The following is a 21524-nucleotide window of genomic DNA, read 5'->3' as shown; positions in this document are numbered from 1 at the left end:
GTCCAAATAATCACGGTCCCCAACAAGCTTTGAAAAATGTCACTTTTTATGACTTCAACAAAGCTACTTCTTGCAGGGTCAGGTGAACAACTTCAGTTTTCTCCTTTTTTGCCTTTATGAAAATCTTGACAGGACTTAATGGAGTGTGAAATAAGAGAGCTCCAAGGATGGGGCTGGAAGGGTAGTAAGCAGAGAAAAGAAGGCCTGTGGAAGGATTATTTATGGGGTCTATTTAGCAGATGAAATTTTCCTTAGACAGGAAGAAATGCTGCAGCTAAATACCTTGTTTTCATGGAAACTGTGCACAGGGAATAGAATTCATGAGGCTGAAAATAAGAACAAACGAAAAGAGGAGGATGATAAAGAAGCAATCAGATGCTTGAGATCTCCAGCTGCTGTTGCTTTACCTAACTAATCACAGATCTGCCCAGTTTGAAACCAATTTTATTACCAAGTTATAGCATGCTATGTCATTGAGAAATGCATACTGAGTAGGTGAGATACCCAGCTGTACCTGCATACTAGCTAAGAAGCAAATGACTGCAGGGGAGATACCCAAATTTGCTCCTTTGTCCAAAGGGTACTGCTTTGTGCATTTTATGGAAGAGGGAAAAACTGAACAGCAAGCATGTGCTTAAGTCTCAATCCCCATTTGACATTCTCTCTTCAAATGCCAAGGATCGTAGACTCTCCAGATATAGCTGCACTGCAAATAAGGGATTTCACGTAACAAATCCACGTACGCTCATGGGACATTAGGCAAGGATAATAAGGAGAGAGCTGTGCTACAGCCAAGCTCTTACTCCCACTTGCCTCACCTGATTTTCAATACATCACTTATCAAACCCAAGCCTGCAACAACCACTGCAACTGAGATGGAAGGATTCCCTCACCTATCAGAACAAAAAAATCACTAAAAAAAAAGCGGTTCATTTTGAACTAACATCTTCCTCAAACCTCTGGTGCTGTGACTTAAGTATCATAGCATGAGGTATGACAGATATAAAGATACCTCTGATCACTGCTTAATTTTCCAGGTTGCAACCATTTTCAGGGTTATCTGTGCTGATGTGTTTCTTCCATTGCTGATGTATGACTTCAGCACTTTCTTTTAGCATCTATCCATTTTTTGTTTCACCACCAGGCTGTGGACATCTGAAGCTTGCAGCTTCGCTGCATGTCTGGTACATTTATTACACATTCTTATTTACAGCAGCCTACCATGGTTATATGAGAACAACATCAGCACTGCTAAGAGATAGGTATCTTAGGGAGTTAAAAGGCACTGTATTTCTGCTGCAGCTCTTATTCCGACTGGTCAGCTGAGAAGTCCAGATGCCCAATGTTAGATCAACTGGGAGGGCAAACTGTTTTCATATTTAATTTCATTTTCATTTCAAGCTGCAAAACGAAGACCTTTGAAGTATCGGTTACTTTTATTAGTGTTTGTTAAAGCACTAATGTAGCAAATCACTTGGAATCCATGCAAAGGAAAATACCAAGGTGATAGGTGCTAGTAGAACACCAAGTATTTTTATTTTACAACAGCACAAAGAGCTGTTATCTGTGATCAGGACTGCACAGCACCAGGTCCTGTGCAACTGTCTAGGGGGAGCCAGTCTCTGCCTTGAAGAATCCATCAGTAAAATTGCACCTGATAACTACCAGAAAAGAACCTTTCCATTTCAACTCTTGGAGGTTTCATGTGAAAGGAGATTCCCTGTTAAAGAGATGTTGAAAACACCCTATAAAAGAATGATTTAATTTGAAAACTCTACGTGTAGTTAACTGGGTGGTTTGAATCCGTATCAGGAGAAAGCACCTTTTCCCCCTGGAAGCAAGGGAAAAGCAGCAGTTAGTGGGACTGAACATCCAAGGCTGTGTGGTTTAGTGGTTAAGTTCACCTGGACTCAAGCTACTTGTATTTTGCTCTACCACACAGACAGGACACAGACATCATATTTTCAGTAAATCCCTGGGGAAAAAAAGGTATCTAAATGGACAATCCTCAGTTCTAAACATAGCTCTGGCTGGGAAACATCAGGGCTGGAAGTTGGTGACTGCTCTTCTTTAAAATCTTGGCCATTAAGCTTCAAGAATCTCAATACCCCTCAGAAAATGGAAGTGTTTCCATTAAACACTATTAAGGCTAAATCAAAATTATTGAGGTTTCTCTAAATAATTGAATATGATCCAATTTGATGGCCCAGGACTGAAGTAAAATGTTCAGCTGAGTGCTCTAAAAAGCATGAGAGATTATATTTCACTTCTCAAACTAAAAACACGTGCAGTTCAAAAACTGTTTGATTTCACATCACAGCTAATACTCACTCTCTTCTGTTTTTTCTCTCCTCTATAGCACGCCACTCATTACTTTAAAGTAGTCATCTTTGGAGCACAATCAAGAGCTTTTATATTTTTGTGAAAAAATATTTGCCTCCCCCCAATTATGATCATCTCTGGTACTCTCTTCAGGCTAATGTGTTTATGAAGCGAGATAGAACCTCTGTAAACTATTCTATAAGCATTATTCACCACTGAAAATGTTTCATTTGTTTTCCAATAGGAGCAGTAATACAGAGAGGCTCATATTTTGTTTATGAGACCTGCATTTCCATAGCAGATTAACTGCATTTTTTAAAAACATCAGTGTCAAGGGTAGAAAGCCAAAATAATTAAAATAATAAAATGTCTGTTTGGACAATGGTTATTTACATCTATTTCTACATAAGTTACATTTCTGTGAGCTAAGAAAATAAGAAAGAGAGGAAACGGAATTCTTAATTTTTTGTCAGATCCTAGGAGCACCGTGCTATTTAGAAGCCTCAAGGCAATCGCCTAAAAAACCCAAAGCATAAGGTATCTCTTCCTAATGGGGCTGATTTTCAGAGGAACTGGAAGGCTGTACCTCCAACTGAAATTGATGGGAACAGCTTGTTGTGTGGACAGTCAGGACACTTCAAATACGAGGTCCAGACTAACTCCAAATGAACCTCCTGTTCCTTTCATTGAACATCTGTTAACACTTTGTTGCCATACTTTAAATAGGAGACAGAGAAAGGGCTTCTATCAGGAACTTGCTTCTCACCTTAAAAACAAAGAAAGAAGTTTCCCACATTGCCGCCTTCCACGATTTTACTACAAGTCTGTGGATATTTGATATTCTTCTGAAAGCTTTACCATCTTGAAGCATGCCACTGGATAAGAATCTCTGGATAAGAAATGTATTATAAGAAATACATTTGTATTCCTCAGTTGATTTTATTTTCCTGTCATGAACTTTAATCCAGTCTTGTAATTTAGGGCCATGAAGCAAAAGATTTCTGACTCATGATTTTTCATTGCTTGGGGCTGGCAATCGTGACGTTTGGTGACTCTGATAATTGCTTGAATTTCAGGTCCTGAACGAGAAAAAACAGAACACAAGCTCCAGCATCATGCAGTCATTGGCTCCTAATTAGATCTTCTCTTTCAAACACAATTAACTTTGTGCAAAATGGGATAATAAGTCATCATAAGACCTATGCAGAAAGCAATCCCACAACTAACCACATTTTTGTGGTTAACCCTTATGTATGTTGGCAGCTTACATTCCTAACCAGCACTACCAGACACTCCTGCAACTCAGCCACGCTATCTGTCCCTGAAATACCCAGATATCTGGTCTTGAGGAGTCACCAGCCATACTCACGTTCACAGGTTTCCTGGTTTTCCACTGCCAGCTTTGGCAGAAACATATCCATGATTTCAGTTGAAGCTATTTGATTGTATTCCTACGAACGTTTGCAGACCCTGAAACTTAAGCACTTAACTGATCTCAGACTGAGCACGTGGCTCCAGAAAATCCAGCCACACAATTGCTTTCCTCTTGTTTACCACCTCTAAAAATCACTGAATGGAGTACTCATCTGCTTTAGGAAGCTGTGACTACACCTAATTAAAGCTGGGAAATAACTGTTAAATTGCTTGACAGAAAGTCCAATCTTAGTGTTTTGCAGATTAACTGTAATCACGTTACACACTGAATCGGTTCTAAAATGTTAACAGGACCCAAGAACCATTCTGTTTCTCAGAATTTGCCAGTCCTTTCGCTGTGAACAGACACCGACTGATACAGAGCTATTCCAACAAACATTTCCCTCTACTTACATTCCAAGAAGGAAGCATCTTACAGTGACAATTATCCAAGCCTAGGTGCTCCAGGACTACGTGAAAGGAAACTGCAATGGATGGATGCGGGACCTCCACATTAGGTCTCCTCTCGAGTGCGGAATTAAAGCCTAAAGCACAGCCGCTTCAAAAGCACTGTGTGTGACAGTTTTCCTCCACTTTGCTTCGGAGAACAATAAATGCTTGTGCAACCCTGATATACACAGACACTTTTGAAGCTTGAAAGCAAATGTACACAACATAAGATACACCCCGACAAGACAAATGGGGCATAAACAGTTCAAAGATACTTATTGCACCAGGTCAGCAACTCCTCTGAATGAGATTTAAAAACCCCACAGTCTTCAAAAAGCCTCTGAAATAAAAATGACAGGACTTCCAGTCTCACATCCTCAAAACCACCACACAGGCTAGTATCGCTGGCACCAAGTCCACAGAGTGCGCGAGTACCCTGATGTGGAACACCGGCAGACTGCGTGTAACATGCACACAGGTGAAAAGAGACAAAACAGTGTGTTCGTATTGCTCTACCTGAAAAGGAATACAAATACCAGCTAAGGAGTGTTTCACAGAAGCAGCCGTTTTCATCCTCAGCCTGCAGTCCAGCTCTGAAGTAACACAACCTGTCCCGAGTCAAGATCGTGTTCTAGTCTCGTTGCACCGAAGGAAATGCAGGGGAGCTGAAAGAGCTATGTCACATCTTAGAGGAGCGTATGAAAGAAACTATACTGAGAACAAGTAGTATGATCATATTTACCTACCACCTGGCACATCCTGCCTATAGACCTGGAAAGGTCTATAAAAAAAAAAGTCTGCCTGCAAAGGAAAGGATGCACCCCGCAGAGCTGGCCAGGTGCACACACAGCACTGTACAGCCGCTGCGTGGCCTTCCTCACCCATCCGCCTCCCCGCTCACCCTCCTCTGCTGCCGTGTCCAGCCACTACCAAAGGTTTTGCAAGCAGCTGCTTCCAGAGAAGACTGGACTGGTAGTCGGGCAAGTCGGCACTCGGTCCGTGTTCAGGCAAGCGTCTCTTCACTTTGGGACAGTAGATGTCAGCTGAAAGGGCTTAGGCCACTTCTCCGGTGTATTATTCACACAGAGAAAGAGCACCGCTTCAAGGACTGCTTACTACTGTGAATTCATTATATCACAAGCTCCCCCCAGCGCAGTGATCACATCCTTCTTTTGTTTAAAGGGCTGACTGCATGATTAAACGTAGTCACAGACAATGTATAAACACCTTCATGTAATATTCAGATCCAGCTCTGCAGTCAAACCATATTACCTTTCCCAATGCATTACGGGACAGATCATGAGATGGATTTTGTTTTTCTTTTTTTAGATCTGTGATATTTAAACACAGCATTGCTCAGAAAAAAACAGTAATTTTCATCAGTTAATAAGAGAAGAAAAGCAATATGCATAATGGAAATGGAAACAACAAAACCTGAGGTTAACGCAGCTCAATCAAGGGGACAGGCTCGTGTCCTAGGCTGAGCAAGCCAGGCTCCCCAGTCTCCTCTGACAGGAGAGGCTCTCTGTTCCTCTTCTCTGCACGTCGAGTCTGGAACGGACCAGCACATGAAACTGCAGGTTCTGCAGCGAGTATTCTCAACAAAGCTACCGAGATAGAACAGTAACTTAACATTCAGAAATCGCAAATTTACTGCTCGGGTTTTAGAGGGGAAAAATGTTTCTGGTCTGTAAGTCTGGTCTAGATAAAACACAGCTTTAGAACAGATTTGGAAGGCAAAGATGATTAAATGACACTGAGGTAAGGAAAAAGAAAGACTTCCAAATGCCTCCGAAGTGAAGGACTGTAACCTACACTGGGGGTAAATCAAATGATATTAATAACTGGAAATGGGAAGAAACAGCACACATCAAGTATCTGAAGTACACTAAAAAAAGACACCCAAAGTATCAAGAAAACAAAAAGAAGATTGAAGTTTTGCTGTTTTCTTTGATGGAAGAGCTTCAATGCCTTACAGAATTTGAGTTCAGCTTCTTTGCTTTCTGTTTTACAAGTGGTTAGGTCACACTCACATCAACGTCTCGGTATCAACAGGAATACAGGATGCAATTAAGAGAAGCACTTGATCCACAGGTCTTCCCTTCCTTGCCAGCAAAAAATGCAGTAGTACGATAAAACCAGAGAAAGCTGCCTGAAACATCAAATCCAAACCTACGGCCTACTGCCGGTTGACTTGAGTTCGAGTTCAGATACTCGAGCAGATCGGCAGTGCCGCGGGCAGGCAGCCAGCTAACAAGACCAGGCTCCGAGAGCTCAGAAACAGGCGGTGCAGTTGTGAGGCTCTAAACCAAATAAAAGCCTCTCACTGCAGTGAGCCGAGCAGTGTGCAACACCCTCGCTATCGTCACCCAGGCAAAAGAGAAGTCGTCTGGTGCCACAATAAAATATAAGTATTTTACACATAATGCCCATACCACTCTAAGGAGGACTATCCCAAGAGATGAGGGCCTCTTTTTGAAGCCATCCAGTGGTATCACACCAATGGTTTTGGCTCTGAGGTTCACTAGACACGCACCATGCACAGCTACCCCTTCCTCCAGCACGAGTGGCTCCGAAGAAAAAAAATCAACACCAGCCACTGATGTAGGGGGAAAGGTACAGACAACGGCGATGCCCCTGCAATAAACCCATCCACTTCCCAGCCCAGCTCCTGTGCAAACCCAGACGGGGCCCCAGGGAAGTCCAGCAGCACAATTCCCAGGGACAGCGACAGAAACCCCCAACTCTCACATCACCTTTCACATCCCAAGGAACATGTGCAACGCAAACCTGCGAGCCTCAAAGAAAGTTTAAAGGAAGCCTCAAGCACATTAAATACGGTTCTACAGCTCAAAATCAGAACTGGCCTTTTCACTTCAACCACAAAGGGATTCTGTACATTTTAATTAATGGGTTTAATTACTCGTAGCAGATTTACTGTTCAGGCCAAAAAAAGCTTTTCGTGCAGTTCATCCCTTCCCTAATTCGAATAAAAACGTCATTGAAAAGCCAAGTTCCGCATGTTTGACAGTGCCCAAGCTACCATTTTTACTCATGTTTACTGCTAACCTTCCCCCAAAACACAGTAACAACATTCACTTTAACAAGCAGGCACGCTGGATTTACACCTAAACAACACACAGTTTGATTATGGCACATCCCAGCTCTCAATAATCCACCTGAAGTCTAGAGCAATTATTTTACAGCATGAGAATTCAGGATTATTTTATTTAATGCACTCAAAATATTTATTCAAAGTGAACAAACTACTGAGACTCATTTCAAACAATATAAAAATACCTTTAAATTATAAACCAGGCAAAGTACAGTCAACTCCTGTGAACAGTAATTTAATTACGAGTCAATTCAAAGTTCACATTTCCTTTAAAACAAACATGCAGTGAATATTGAACATTTTGTAAAATCCCAGTTTTCATTTGTCAGCATCCTTGCTACACTTAAGTAGTAATTACACCAATCAGAACAATACGCTGTTAATGTCACCGAGGGAGATACTGTCTGGACAAAGTTTGTTTTCAGAGTAGTTATCAATTTACCTTTAAAAACAAGACATTAAAAATATACTCTACATTTAATTACTATTATTACAGGAACAGTGTCCTTCTGGCAACATAACCCATTCATCAACCACCAGTGTACATGGCTTGCTCTAAGTGTCTTTTCCAGGAGAAGGCTCCCCACACACTCCTTTTTCTTTTTGCTTCTTCAATGAATAATGCATACAAGCGGAGCATACAGTTTGAGCAATCAGGGGCAGTTATTACAGCTCTGCACACTGAGTAAACAAGCAAGACATGAAGTCCATTAAACAAATGTCCCGGTGACCCATGCCGTTGCAAAGAACAGAGTCTGGCCACCCGTGCCACCACGAATGCAGAGAAGGAAGATAAGTCTGCAGAAGCCCTTCCCAAAGTTTCTCTTTTCCAATGTTGCCGGAGGCACGTGGACCTTGCAAACTGGGCAGAAGCCCGTGCCTGTGCCCTGCGAAGGCACCAGCTCTGTAGAGTGTTCTGGGCTGCCCCAATTCCTTAGGGCTACCTTGCTGAGCAGACAGGACAACACAGCTCATCACACTCGCATTAAACGCATCCACTGGAAATGAGACAGCTCTTTGAAAAACATCAAAATGCTGGTTTCAAAGATGAGATTGAAAGTGTCTGAAGGGCTTTTTTTTTTTTTTTGACAAGATAAAGAGTGTTAAGCAGCACAGTTTGAATTCGCTTTATACATCTGGAGTAGAGATATCCTAATCTGGTACATTCCTAGCTTCTGTGAAATTTCCTGTACAATTTTTTTTTTATTTTTACATGAAAGGGGCAAAAGAGAAGAAATATTAAAAACTGAGTTAATGGAAGATCTTGACTGGACACATAAAAGAGACCACTTGGAGAAAATCAGTCCTGTGAGATTCATGACGTGAGCTACATGCCCTTGAAGACATAAAGACGACCATTTGGGCAGCCTTGTCTTGGATCCATTCATGAATAAGGCATGTTCCACCATGTTTGCTGTATGAAGCTGATTGAAACAGGTTTTTAATTCTTTGCTTATAGCAGCACGTTACTGTCAGATCTAAAGATGGGCAACCGTGCAGAAAAAGGCTTAGCAAAGCTGCAGGTAGTTTTCGTACAAACGCAGTAAGCGTAATGTGCTGAACTGGAAAAGTCTGCTCGCCGATTACTGGCAATTACACATTAGGTAACTGCAGAGACAGACAGAAGAAAAGCTCCCTTTTTCTTCCCCCTTTCCCTCAGAAGTGTAAAAGCTGGGAAGGGCTGGTCTTCCCAGCAAGAACACGACAAACCATGAAAACTTCAGGGAAGCTGGTGAAAGGAAGGATGCAGGAGGAGAGCGACAGTGTTCTCCCTGGCTCGCAGAGATGGCACTCAGCTGAACGAGCAAGGCACGGTCCCTACGTCATGCGATGTCAGCTACCGTTACTAAGGAAACGGCACCAGATAACCCAGGCTGAAATCATCCACATCCAGTTTCTAACAGAAACGCCTGTCCACTAAAGATGCTACAAACATCCACAGAGCTTGCATCATTTCGTTATACTCTCATTGACAACACAATGCTGGTGAAATTCACTCAACAGCAACCTGCAGCCCAAAGAAATTTGGAATATTTGTCCCAACGTGGCACACATTAGCCATGCTGCACACAGTCCAAACTGAACCGCTACGGCTCTGAATGACAGGGCTAGATCTTTTATAAATCAGAGAGGATGAAAGAGTAACTGGAATGTAACTAGGTTATAAACTGGGTTGAGAAAAAAATACACACACATCTGCATTCGCTGCTTCCCCACAAGGATGAAAACGTCAGCGCTGTTTTCCTTCTCCGAGAAGGTGAAGACTATAGATTGTAAGCAGAGTCATTGTGGTTACAGCAAATCTCTCCCACTGGATGAGCAGAACTGACCGGCACAGAGGCATTTTTCCTCCAGGGGCCAGCAAGGGTGGCATGGAGCTGCCCCGGGTCTGGAGAATGGCATTTCTTTCAGGAGCTTGCAAAGGTGAGCTCACTGCTTCATACTGTATGCTCAGCGTGTTAGACAGGTAGTGCCGAGACCGTGTCTCCTATCTTAATACACGTTTTCTGCGGTCTCAGTAGGGTGACCTTGGGGCAGGAAAGGAGCCCTGCTACCCACTGGATGCCAATGTATCTCCAAAGAGTCAAATCCCATATAAGCTCCTCTAGATTTGCAAATGAACCCTACACAACATGAGCTGCTCCTCTGTCCAACTGCACTCTATGGACTGAATCCAGGACCATGGAGACACATTTCACGGGCTAGCCAGACTGTGAGGAAACCCATTCAGGCTCAATGCTCTGCAGTAATCTTACACGAAAAACTTCCTTCTCCTTAACAGATGACACACCCCAGCTCTGTTCAGAGATGCTGTAGTCCAGCATGGGGCTGAACAGTGAACACTGAGTCTGCCATCTCAGCCTTGGAATTTCTTATGCTTACAAACCCCACGTAACCATAACAAAGAGGCACCGAAGAAGGGTGTGGGAAAAGTGGCACACGCTATTTATTTGGCACCTTCAGCCACTTAGGGCCTAGGAGAGCTAGGAGGTCTTCAGCTATTGATGCAGACAGGCCCTGAAAATCAGCTAGCATGCATTTAAGAGACTCTTGCTAAACTCAGCCTTGCAGGAGAGTAAAATGATTCAGAAGAATTCTATATTTATAACGAAGATTCACTGAAAATGACTCATGTACTGAGCCAACCTAACTTTAAATAGAAGGGAAGAACCTCTCGAAGAGGCACATGAAACTGGAGTGGGGGAAGGAAGAGAACTGCACACACAGGAGAGCCCCAGCCAGGAGCTGTTAGCCAAATCTACTGGAAACGGTTTCTCCATTCAATTAGCTGAAGTGGTCGCAGAACATTCAGCTTCACCTACTTCTGGTTCAGAGTTAATTAAGTCCTACATTCAAAGCATCTGCAGGCTGGAATACTTCCTTAGGACAGGTAGGGTTGCCAGGCAATAAGGCAGCTCATGGAGAGTTATTAGTTCTTCAGACCCTACAGAATTCAGAACACAAACCCAAGTGGAATCACAGAAGGAGGGAGGGAGAAATATTAAGAAGATTTTACAGTATTGCTAATTCTGGCCAAGCAGATTCTAACAGAAATAGCTGCCGCCCCACTAGCCCTTACATCAACACTGCAGCACATCTTACAGAAGGTAATTTCAAAGACAGAGAACAGACACACAACACTAGGAGCTCTCCAGATCAAACAGGTAGCCCGCGGCAAGGGCACGGGCTCAGGGCTCCTTCACCTGCTCCTGTCTCGGGACCGTTTTCCTCAGTTACTTCTTCTCCCCTGTACAGTACAAATATACAGCAGATAAAAGGGGAATATTTAACATAACCACAACCTAAATGGAGGAAATGGCTACAGTTTATATTAATAGCAATAAAACATTAGCCAGAGAACATAGCCAAATCTTGCACTCTTGCACTAAATATGTAGGGATGAATAAATTGTCCTAAGCTGTAAATAAAAGATAACTTGGAAACAGCAAGCAGGCTAGTGTAAGATTAGCCTTGCATACATAATAACCACGCACAGCAGAGCAAGTCAGAATTTCAATGTTGTGACAGGGGAAAAAGGTTACTGTTCTCAGACTTGGGCTTTCAGTAACGTGTCAATACTTCCTTGCCTAAACAGTCCACTTATCTCCAAAGCCAAATCTAACTTCCACTCTTCTTAACCTCTCCACTGTCATCAACACATAACTGGGCATGCCTGGCTGCAAATGCTCTGTTCTGCGGAATCCAGAAGTGTTTAGATGATGGCTGTTCTCCAGTCATTCTCAGCATCGCTCCCAGTTAAGTCTTCAATTTGAAGCATGAAGAGAAAGCAGCCAAGAATTCACAGGCCAAAAACACATATTTACAATTGTACATAGCTTTAATTCTCAGCAGTATCTTGCTGAGATGTTTCTCCACACACCAAAGTCTGATGAATAGTGTTAATTTTTTATTGGCCCTAGTAAATTATGGGCTAGATTACAGAACTGTTGGACCAGCATTCGACAGTTCCTTCTCAGGCACTGAATGAAGTGGCCAAGTCTCCAAAGGAGCACTTGGTGTGAACTCTTGGGAGCTGAACTCTGCTAAGAATCCAGCACTGAACCATCCTTTATCCACCCACCCCCACAGGGTCTGCTTCACTCCATCATGACCACACACACACATCAGTCTAAGTCTGAAGGGACCAGGCAAACCACCACCAAAGTTTAGAATTTATTCAGACTTAGGGCGATTCACAGAGTTCTGAAACACCAGCTGCCCTTGGTATACATGATGTTATCTCCAAAGAGATTTTATTTTCTTGCTAATTCTTGGTAATGCAACTTCCAAAATACAGTCATGAGGAAAAGCCACCAACATAACGGCTCACTGATTATATTAAAAAAATACACAATGTCAAAGCCTAGACCTCAATCTCTCAAACGCACCATTTATGTAATAGCGCGTTCAGTGCACAGCGGAGAGCAGAGAAGTGTTGTGAAGACCTGCAACATGCCAATCAGCCAGTGGCATGATGCTGTCTAGAAAAGTCACTGAGATTTCCATTGTTTCCCTTCTTTAAAAGAGGCAACAGCTCTTTCAATGACTTTTTGGGCTGGATTCTGTCACCTGTGCTCAGGAATGAGACACCTTATTCTTCAAATACATTGAGACAACTTAGAGAACACAGTACTTCCATCTGGAAGGTAGCTGCCAGACTTTAACCCGTGACTGTGAAAACTTCATTTTTTGGCACTTATTCTCTGGGTTGTATCCTACCTCCAAATACATATTTTTTAACCTACTAGTGCTTCCTAGTAAATCACTTTGTCATTTTGCCTTGGCACTTATTTTGGATAATGCCATTTTAATAAGAGTTACTTTTTTATTTGTAATGTACATATGGATGTAGCAAATGTAAAGAGAAGGCGACATGGGCCTGAACTCCATGATTTCCAATATTTAAAGCCCTGCATTTACCTCCAACAGCACAGAAAATACTTTTCTATAGGAAAAGTAAGATGATGTAGTGTTAGCTCTTTGTGTGTCATTTACCACATAAGGCGATGATGTGACTGCTGTCTTCATGTACAAATTTCCGAGTGACAGCTTCTTCCATGATCTGCTTTACCTAAAATAAATAAAAACAAGTGATTGTAAGATCCCAACACAAACCAGCACAGCACTTGGGACTTTCAGTTTCAACTGTTGCTTGCCCTTTCCCCATCACCAAAAGACTAACAACTCACCCAAGTTACTCTTTGCAGGGAAGGAAGGATAAAAGCATTTAAGAAGGGGAAAGAAGGACAAACCTGAGCAGTTTTTCATGGGATGAGGGAACCTCTGATAGAACAAGGACAGGTCTATTTGGGGTGTGCACCTATAAAAGGATGGATTATTTCAGAGCGTCCAGAGTGCCCTCCGGAGAACTTCTTCAGCAGAAGTTGCAAAGGGTTGTGCAAAACTTTCTATATAATTCATCCTTGGCCTCCTTGCGCATAGTTACTTCTGCTCACGAAACAAGATTACCTATTGCCACGTGCTTTTTCCAGTTGAGGCATTCTGCCCTTCCTCAAGCACAAGGAATCCCTGAGCTACACAGGCATACATCCCAAGAGAAGTTTACAGCAACCTTCCTCCCGTATGAGGACTTTACATACCACACTAATTACAAATGATGCTCTCAAAGCTCTGCTGCACCAGACACTATACAAAAATAATACAGTACCCATAGAGAAGACAGTGCCTTCAGTTTTCGCTTCTAGACACAATTTAACAATTACAGCAAATATGATTACATCTATCACACTTATTACTGATTTAAAGCAAAGTTCCTCTCCAGTTTCAAGGCTGATGTGTCAAGCTCCAGAGGGAATTCATCGCAGATTACTGACTTTCAAAAATTAAGGAAGAAACCAGACAAATCTTACAATTAGGCTCCTGAAGAGAGGCTGCAGTTACCCTCCATTCATCTGCTAGCTTATTCCTCCCCCAATGGCTTCCTTTGCCTGATATCAGATGAAACCTGTTTGCCTCAACCAACTCATTTATCAGACACTCATTCCTTCCTGGTCACAGAGCACTGGCTTTTCCAGATACAAATCCACAATAATTTTTGGCTTCTTTCACTTGCAAGCTGTAATTACGGGGTTAGCACACTCTGCCTAAATAAATGCCACATCACTTTCAATATACGAAAGTGCGTGCTGCTGTGGCAGAAGGTTTAACAAGATACATTCTTCTTCCAACATTTTTTTTTTTTAACTTGAAAACAATTTTTACCGCAGTCCTGGAATCCCACAAGTAGTGAATTATCTGGCAGGCAATCACTGTGTGTCTACTCTTTACCAACAAGCTGAGCAGCACGACCAGTGTACCAACTCAGTTTGACCGGAGCGCCAGCGCAAGCTGTAGAGAGATGCTCACCACCAGCCTGCCGCAGGGGCGAGGTCTGCGTACCTAGGAGACCTCGATCCATGCTTTTCAGTAGCGCTGGCAACCGTGCACTCAGCTCTCATTAGGCTGCATCTGGTACCCAGGAGAACTAGTTTAAAGCTAGCTGGGTTACCGCTTCTTCATAGTGTTGACAGCTCCAGAGGTTTTAAGCCTTCCCACTCAGCGCTGGAGCCAGGAGAAGCTGCAGGTGCAATGCTTGATCAACAGCTGGGCTCGGTACTTGCCCTGCTGTGATGATGAGGTGGCAGCTCAGTGCCTTCTCCAGTTTGGAGGGCTTCCTCCTCCAGTGAGATCATTTGCAAAGCCAATTCTGGATGCTGTAATCAAGCATGCCTTCCCCCAGCTAATCATCCTGAGGCCTCCATGCCCACGCCTACACCCCCACCCCGGCTGGCAGCAGTCTGCAGCTCCGGCACTTGCTGCACGAGCCTTTCAACGCGTGGCGTTCTCCTTGCCCCAAATTCTGGATCAAGTTGATCCTACAGAATCTGGACTTCTTATCAAACAGGAGCCCTCTGGGTTGGAAAGAAAACATTGGTGGGGGGGAGTGCAAACAAGTAAGAGACTTTGAAAGTAGAACATGCTTTGCATCTGAGGACTTCCAAGGAAGTCTTCTGCACTTTATAAAACCTGGCTCACCATTCACATACTGAGGCTTGACAATATAAACTCCTAACAAGGCAATTTGCTTCTTTCCTGGGGCATTTCTGACATGGCTGTAAGAACTTTGGACCTTTCAGTAAAGCTGTGGGAGGTGGAGGAGTAAAAGGGTATCAAGAAAGAAGCAAACGTGTGAGAATGTCTCATGGACGGGAAGCATCTGGATTACCCTGTTTATCCAGCAATCCCCTTCTCACATTTTTATTCATATCGTTGTTGATTTACAAGCTTGATGTCTGTTTGTCTTGGCAGGAACCCAACAAAACTTGTTCCAAACCTCACCTAGAGGTTTGAAATCACCTAGGTAATAGCACCTAGGCAGACCACAGCTCAGCAAAGGGAAGGGGGCAGGACAGCTGCGCAGCTCTGCCTGTTCAAATTCCAGCTGGGCCCCTGACCTGCATTTTCAGACGTGGGAGGCAGCACGTTCCGGCAAACACAGCTTGCAGTGGAAGTACAGAGACAGTGCCATCCACCACCTCCAAGCCAACCCATCTCTGTGCCTCAGCCGACCCACCCGTGAAAGGAGAGTGACCCAAGCTTTGGGAGCTATTCTGATCTCACTGGATGGAAACTATATTTAATCTACTAAATCAAAGGCCTGGTTTACTAAAGGGAGGAAGTACCACTAGCATTCAGGTAGACAGAAGAGGAAGCACCACAGAGAGAGCCGCACCAGGGTAAGTCATGCACATACGACGCGAGTTCACGGACACGAATTCAGGCACCACTCAGGACTGCAGACTGTGATTTCAGTCTCAGCTCCCTGGAGAACAGTAACTGGAATTCAATTCCTGACAACAGGGAGGAAGAAGAGTCATTTAGCAGGAGCAAGAGCTCTGGAGCTCAGAAGCCAATTCCCCGCTGTCACACACTTCCCAGGCATACCCCAATCATTAGTCTTTATTAGCTCAGTATGTTATTTAGATCCCAGGCTGTAACCCAGGAACAAAAAATTTAACGTATGTAAAAAATTAGAAAGAAAAAGGTTTCAGATGCAATAATCAACCCTACTTTCATACAGCAGCACCACATAGTCAGCCTATCATCTGACTTTGAATCCAGGACCTCCAGAGCTAAGCAGGACAGGCCAGGCAACCAGTTAGCGTCTCTTCCCAGCCGCCACCAAATACAGAGCAACCTTTGCGTATTTTCTGGAGAGTCAGTGAATGTTACTAGAAAACATTTTCAGGGCACAGAGAGTAGACGTGAAGATTCAAAAGCTGGAATGCAGTGTTCTTCAATCCCACGTCATTCCTCACTGCCACGTAATTCAGGGATGCTCCAGGCAAGGAGATAAATCAAATGTTTCTCATCAAATGGAACACAAGCCTTTTTTTTTCTTCCTCCTCCCTTGCAATTTTGTGCAGCTCTCTTTGTAGGGAATTATGCTGTTGTGTCTCTGTGCTCTGGGGAGGCACTTGTCAATGAAGCTTTCTGAGCATAAGCCTACACAGACACCCACTTGCAGATACTAGCAGACCTGACCAAACTGCAAATGAATCTCATTAACAGAAACATGAACAGCCCACCCCCTGCATTCACCCATCCACCTGCACAGGTAAAGAAATCTACTCAGCCTACTGAACCGGCATTTGTTGCAGGGGATGGAGGGCTGCCTCCTCCAGCTGGAGCCAGTGCTGCTAACAGGGGTGCGCCTGGAGAGAAACCTGCTCAGGTGGGAAGGAGGTTTGGCTGAGGTTTGGCAGTGGTTGGGCTGAGGGCTCCCTCCATTGCCTTGGAAACATCCTTCCCATCCTCTGCGCCTCCTTTGTAAGACCAATACGGGATCTCCTCATCTTAACCAGGCTGTTCATTTACACCTGCCAGGTGGCACAAGCATGCCGAACAGCAGCAAGTGCCTTGACTTCTGTGCCCTTCAGTCTCTCCATCCGCGAAGCAGAAGTTGCACTGCATCAGGGGAACCACGGAGAGCTTGAACAGGCCTCAGTGACAGGCTCAGAAGACATTCTGCTCTCCCTGGAAAAGGTAACAGACTACACGCGCACCAAGTTTACCAACCGTTGGAGAGCAAGGATGGGAAAGCTCTGTCTACCCGAGTAAAGATCTTGGCATTTGAGGAGCATTTGAGGGTTAGGGCTACCTGGTGGTAGCATTATCCAGGTAAAACAAAGCAAGCTCCTCGAATACAAGTTGATATGCATTTGCACAACATTATAATGGATCACTGCTCTAACTTCCTTCTACATCTAACAATGGCCAAAACTTTCAGAAGCAGTCAAACACCAAACATAGGTCATAATACATGGATTATTAAATAAGTTTCACCAAAGAAATACACAAGAGAAATGTCTTTATGTTTAATGTTTCAATTTTTGTCATAAGGAAGCTTTAAAAATGGAAATAAACTGCAATTTTGCAGCAACCTGGTGGTATAAGAGACCAAGAAAATTAAGACTACCAAGACACGACATGCACTGACTACATACCAATTTATTCACAAGCATAGGGCTGGAAGAGACCCACGGGTATTGCCTTTTCTATCCCTTTGTTGAGTTCTTGGTCCACTCCAATGCGAACAAACAATTAGGACTTGCCTTACTGCAATTTTGCTAAACTGTCACAATGATGGCTTTCTGACCAGGGCTGACCCAGCACATCTCAACATATCTGCAACCTTCAGGGTTAGGAACGACCTTCCAAACCAGCACCACTCTTTCAGAACACAGGTTGCAGTGCCTTCCCCAACCGTGCACCATGATGAGACACTGGAGAAGCACCATGGGGACAATGCAGCGTCAGAGGCAAAGAACAGTGCTCATAAAATACTGGAATAACCAGAACCACAGTTAAAACCCACAGCATTTTCTCCTCAAAGGAGAAAACTTTATGTCCAGCACCTGTGCCTTCTTTAGCTTGTGTAGCTACTGTTCAGCTCATTTATTGATAGCTCCTGCTGCACTGACTCTTCGTTACTCTTGATGAAGAATTGGGTGGTGTAAATACAAGCTGTCAAATAAGTACTATATTTCTGCTCAGAAGTGGTTGCATTTTAGTTGTAAGATAAGCAATTGCGTTTCTGAAGTGCTCTGAAATTTTTCAGGGTGAAACTGCTAAGGTTATTGTTATCCTGTTTGTTTCACAGCTGGAAAGAGTGCTGCGTTTAAATCCAGAAATGGCAAAAAACCTGCGTTTCAGTAGGCAGAAGGAAATGGCCAGAGAAAAGCCTGTTTTATGAGTCTACTTGTCACAACAGATTTTCCTGCAGAGAGAGATAAATGTTTGAAACGTGAACTTATAAGCAGCCTCAGCATGAATCCCAGTAGAGTTAAATTTTCAAAACACATTACATGTCCTCCTTTCTATTAGAGCCAACAAAATACATTCTTTACCAGTGGGAATTGAAAGTCCATCTGAGAAAAAGCAAACAACATTACATTTTCCCAAAGGAAAAATGCAAAAGGCTTTGCTGAGAGGCAGAGACAAAATAAAATAAAACATCACTTTGCACCAAGTGACTTTAGAGACAACCATTTTGTATTTTGTAAAGACAACTGAACTGTAATAGGTTTGGTGTAAACAACATACAGAAAGAATATGCTTACTCTGAACTCCATTAGATATTGCGGTTACGTTAAAATAATTCAATGGGAGGAAGAGCCTGGGTTTAAAGGACAAGGGAAGGGAATGATCACTTTGAGACTGGACATGGACTAGTCAAGTTTGCAAAACAAGACCACCAACACACAACACGCATGCAGGTACAAGTGGCTGTGTGAGAAGTCACACAGAATAAAAAATGAGGTTGAAAATTCTACCGGAAAAAGTTAATTACTGTCATTAAGGGCAGCATAATCTGGCGGTTGGTAGACTAGTGGTTTGCATGCAATTCCTGGCTCCATGGATTGATTTTTTAAAAGAAAAATAAAATCTCAGTCTCAGTGTCTCTGACTGCCTCCTGATACCATTTGTCTGAACGTGAGCAGTAGGGTCCCCTACTCCACCTCTGCGCAGTGCACAGGCAAGAGGTGTTACCTTAGCGGGCATGCAATCACTGAAAAGCTCTCGTGACTATTTTAGGATAAAAAGCTCTGGGCAACCCCCCAAAAGCCAAGCCAATATAAATCCTCTAAAAGAGCATTTGTGAGGATTTGGAGAAGAAAAAACCAAATCAGAGACAAAACAAAAATGCAGATGACATAGAAGGTATTAATAATACTTTCAAGCATTATTCAAGTAATTTAAAAGCTAGAGCCCAATTAAAAACATTTTAGAGACTTTAAAAACAAATTAGCCTCAGATTTTTTAATTATATACCACTTGTTCTCCTCGGCTCAAGCTGGCTTGGATCATGAAAATCCATTTCACTTTCAGTCTTGTATATTAGCACAAGATTGCAATGTTCAGAGTGGGAAAACATTTCTCAAATTTCTTTATATATTTAAAGATTAACCCAGGAGAGCAAGTGCACACACTTACAAATCAACCCTAACACTCTCTTGGCTCAAAGGTCCTAGCATAAGCTAAAATTTCTAAATGAAGCAGCAGGTTCATGGCTGCATTAAGCCGCAGCGTTTAACACGTGAGCGAGCAATAGGTAACACCTGCTCTGTGCCCTGCAGCCAGGTGCCGGCTGGGGCATTCTAGGACACGGTCCTACGATTTTGCGTACGGATCGTTCTTTATGTGTCTAACCCTACTCGACCACTTCCAATCAAGCTACACATCTGATATTTTCTGGTTTCAACGCTAACAAGTATTAGAACACCAGATGCAGGCTCAGGAACCTTGGCTGTAGCAACAACTTTTCACTTGAGCTTTAATGAATCTTGCTCTCCTACCACTTCTAATTTCCCCAGCTGTGAACCAGGGGAGGGAAAGGAGCAGGAGGATAGTTAGCTTTTAAAAATATTTTTTATTGCTGTGATAGATGAGCACGACATCTTCACTTAGCTCCTGTGTAAGAACAGCCAGCTACACGTAGCTGTACACGGTCAATGCCACAAAAATGCAAAACAGGGTGCTTGGGCGTTCTGGGGAGAGGTGGCCATGCACTGCGCTGCTGCTTCCAGCTGGAGCGCGTTCACAAAGGTGCTCTTGGACCAAGGCATGCTTGCTCCACCAGCCACCTCCTCCCAGAGCACCCTGGCCAGGCCCCCAAAGAGCGTCCCGTCGGAGCGGGTCTCAGCACGAGCCTTGCTCTGCGGTAAGCAGCCACTCCACCCAAGTGCAAAGCACAGTCGGAACTCTGCCCTTCTGAGCGCATCCCACCAGGTAACAGCATCGCTCTTTGCGAAGACTGAAGCACTACCAGTCCAAATGCAAGCGTGATCCAACGCCACCATCCCCGCTGAGGCATGGGGTGTTGGGTAGTTTATCCACCCATGGATCTCACATTGCCCCAGAACGTAAATGTCACACAGCTGTTTGTAAGAACAACCCAAGTTAACCCAGCCTTCTCCCCTCCTTTCTCGGCACACTTCCTAAAGCACCAGTACTAACTCCACAGGAGCAGACGCCTCTGCCAGGGCTCTGGCATTTGGGAGCCAAGTCCCTTCACCCAAGGGTATCCTCGGGCTAGCTTTCTTATCACTGGTTTTCCCCCTTTCTCCTCGAAAACTCACAGCCAAGGAAAGTGAGTAAAGAACTAGTAATAAGGGGAGCGTAGCCCCAGGGCAAGGCAGCCGGGACCACCAGCTCACTACAGCAGCGGGGCACAACCACCAGCCGGGGCAAGGGCAGGAAGAGCAAGCCCACCGAGCAGCATCTCTCCTCCCCAGGTTCGCTTTGGAAAAACCCGGCAAAACCAGGGACGTGTTTCTGGAGCAGGTTACAACGTCAACTGCAACAGCCGGGCCAGGCAGCGCCCGCATTTCTCTCTTTTCCAGCCGCGGGGAGGTCACGTATCCCGCGGCAGCAGCGCAGGAAGGGTTAAACGGTTGTAGCCCAACAAACCCTCCACTTCCCATTCATCGCCTCCTGAGGGGAAATTGGGGCTTAATTCAATCCGGCCGAAGCTTTATTTTATTTACTCTAGGCAAGCTCTTACCTACCGGCCCTGCTGCCAGAGATTACACCGATTCATCACGCGGAAGGTCCAACCTCCCGCCACCGGCTGCACCCACCGCGGGAGGCCGAGCAGGGCGGCCCGAGGCCCCGAGCCCTCCCGGGGGAAGGGACCCCCGCGCCGCCCGCTGACCCCGGGCGTCTGGGGGACCTCCGCCTCCCGCAGCGGCGGCCGGAGCGCGGGGCTCTGCCCGCCTCACAGCCGCGGCCCCGCCGGGGAGGACGCCTGCCCGCCGCCCCCCAGCTCCCTCACCTCCTTCTTCACGTTCCACAGCAGCTTCTCCTTCACGGCGTCCGCCGAGCAGCTCATGGCGGAGCGGGGCGCGGCGCGGCGCCGCGCTCAGAGCCGCCCGCCCGCACCGCTGCGGGAGCGCCCGCGGCGCGAAGGCTCCGCACCACCCGGCTGCGCGCGGGCAGGCTGCGGCGCCCCGCGCGGCTCTGCGGCCATCTTCCGCGGCTGCCGCTGACGTCAGGCTGAGGGCGGGGCCACGGGGGCGGGGCCGCACCTGCCGCCGCCACCGCCCCGGCTGGGGGGGGGGGGGCTCCATAGCAACCGCGCCGAGGGCGGGGCCAGGCCGAGGCGGGAGCCCGCCGCCTCCGCCGCTGAGGTAGCGCGCGGCCCCGAGGCGGCCCCGGCGCC

General features: G+C 45.0%; 1 protein-coding gene across 2 annotated transcripts in view; it reads right to left on the bottom strand.

Annotated features, from left to right (window-relative positions):
* Positions 1-21194, bottom strand: part of SGSM2 (small G protein signaling modulator 2) — a 61694-nt gene extending 40500 nt beyond the window's left edge. For both annotated transcript variants that reach the window (XM_059829078.1, XM_059829079.1), the window contains exons 1-2: positions 21138-21194; positions 12797-12872 (exon numbers count right to left, since the gene is read on the bottom strand). In XM_059829078.1, the coding sequence (XP_059685061.1) occupies positions 12797-12872; positions 21138-21194 (133 nt within the window). The remainder of the gene's footprint in view (positions 1-12796; positions 12873-21137) is intronic.
* Between the last annotated feature and the right edge of the window lie 330 nt (positions 21195-21524).

Source organism: Gavia stellata, chromosome 25 (assembly GCF_030936135.1).
Source record: "Gavia stellata isolate bGavSte3 chromosome 25, bGavSte3.hap2, whole genome shotgun sequence".
Classification (NCBI taxonomy): Eukaryota; Metazoa; Chordata; class Aves; order Gaviiformes; family Gaviidae; genus Gavia; species Gavia stellata.
This window is presented reverse-complemented; position numbering and strand designations above follow the sequence as displayed.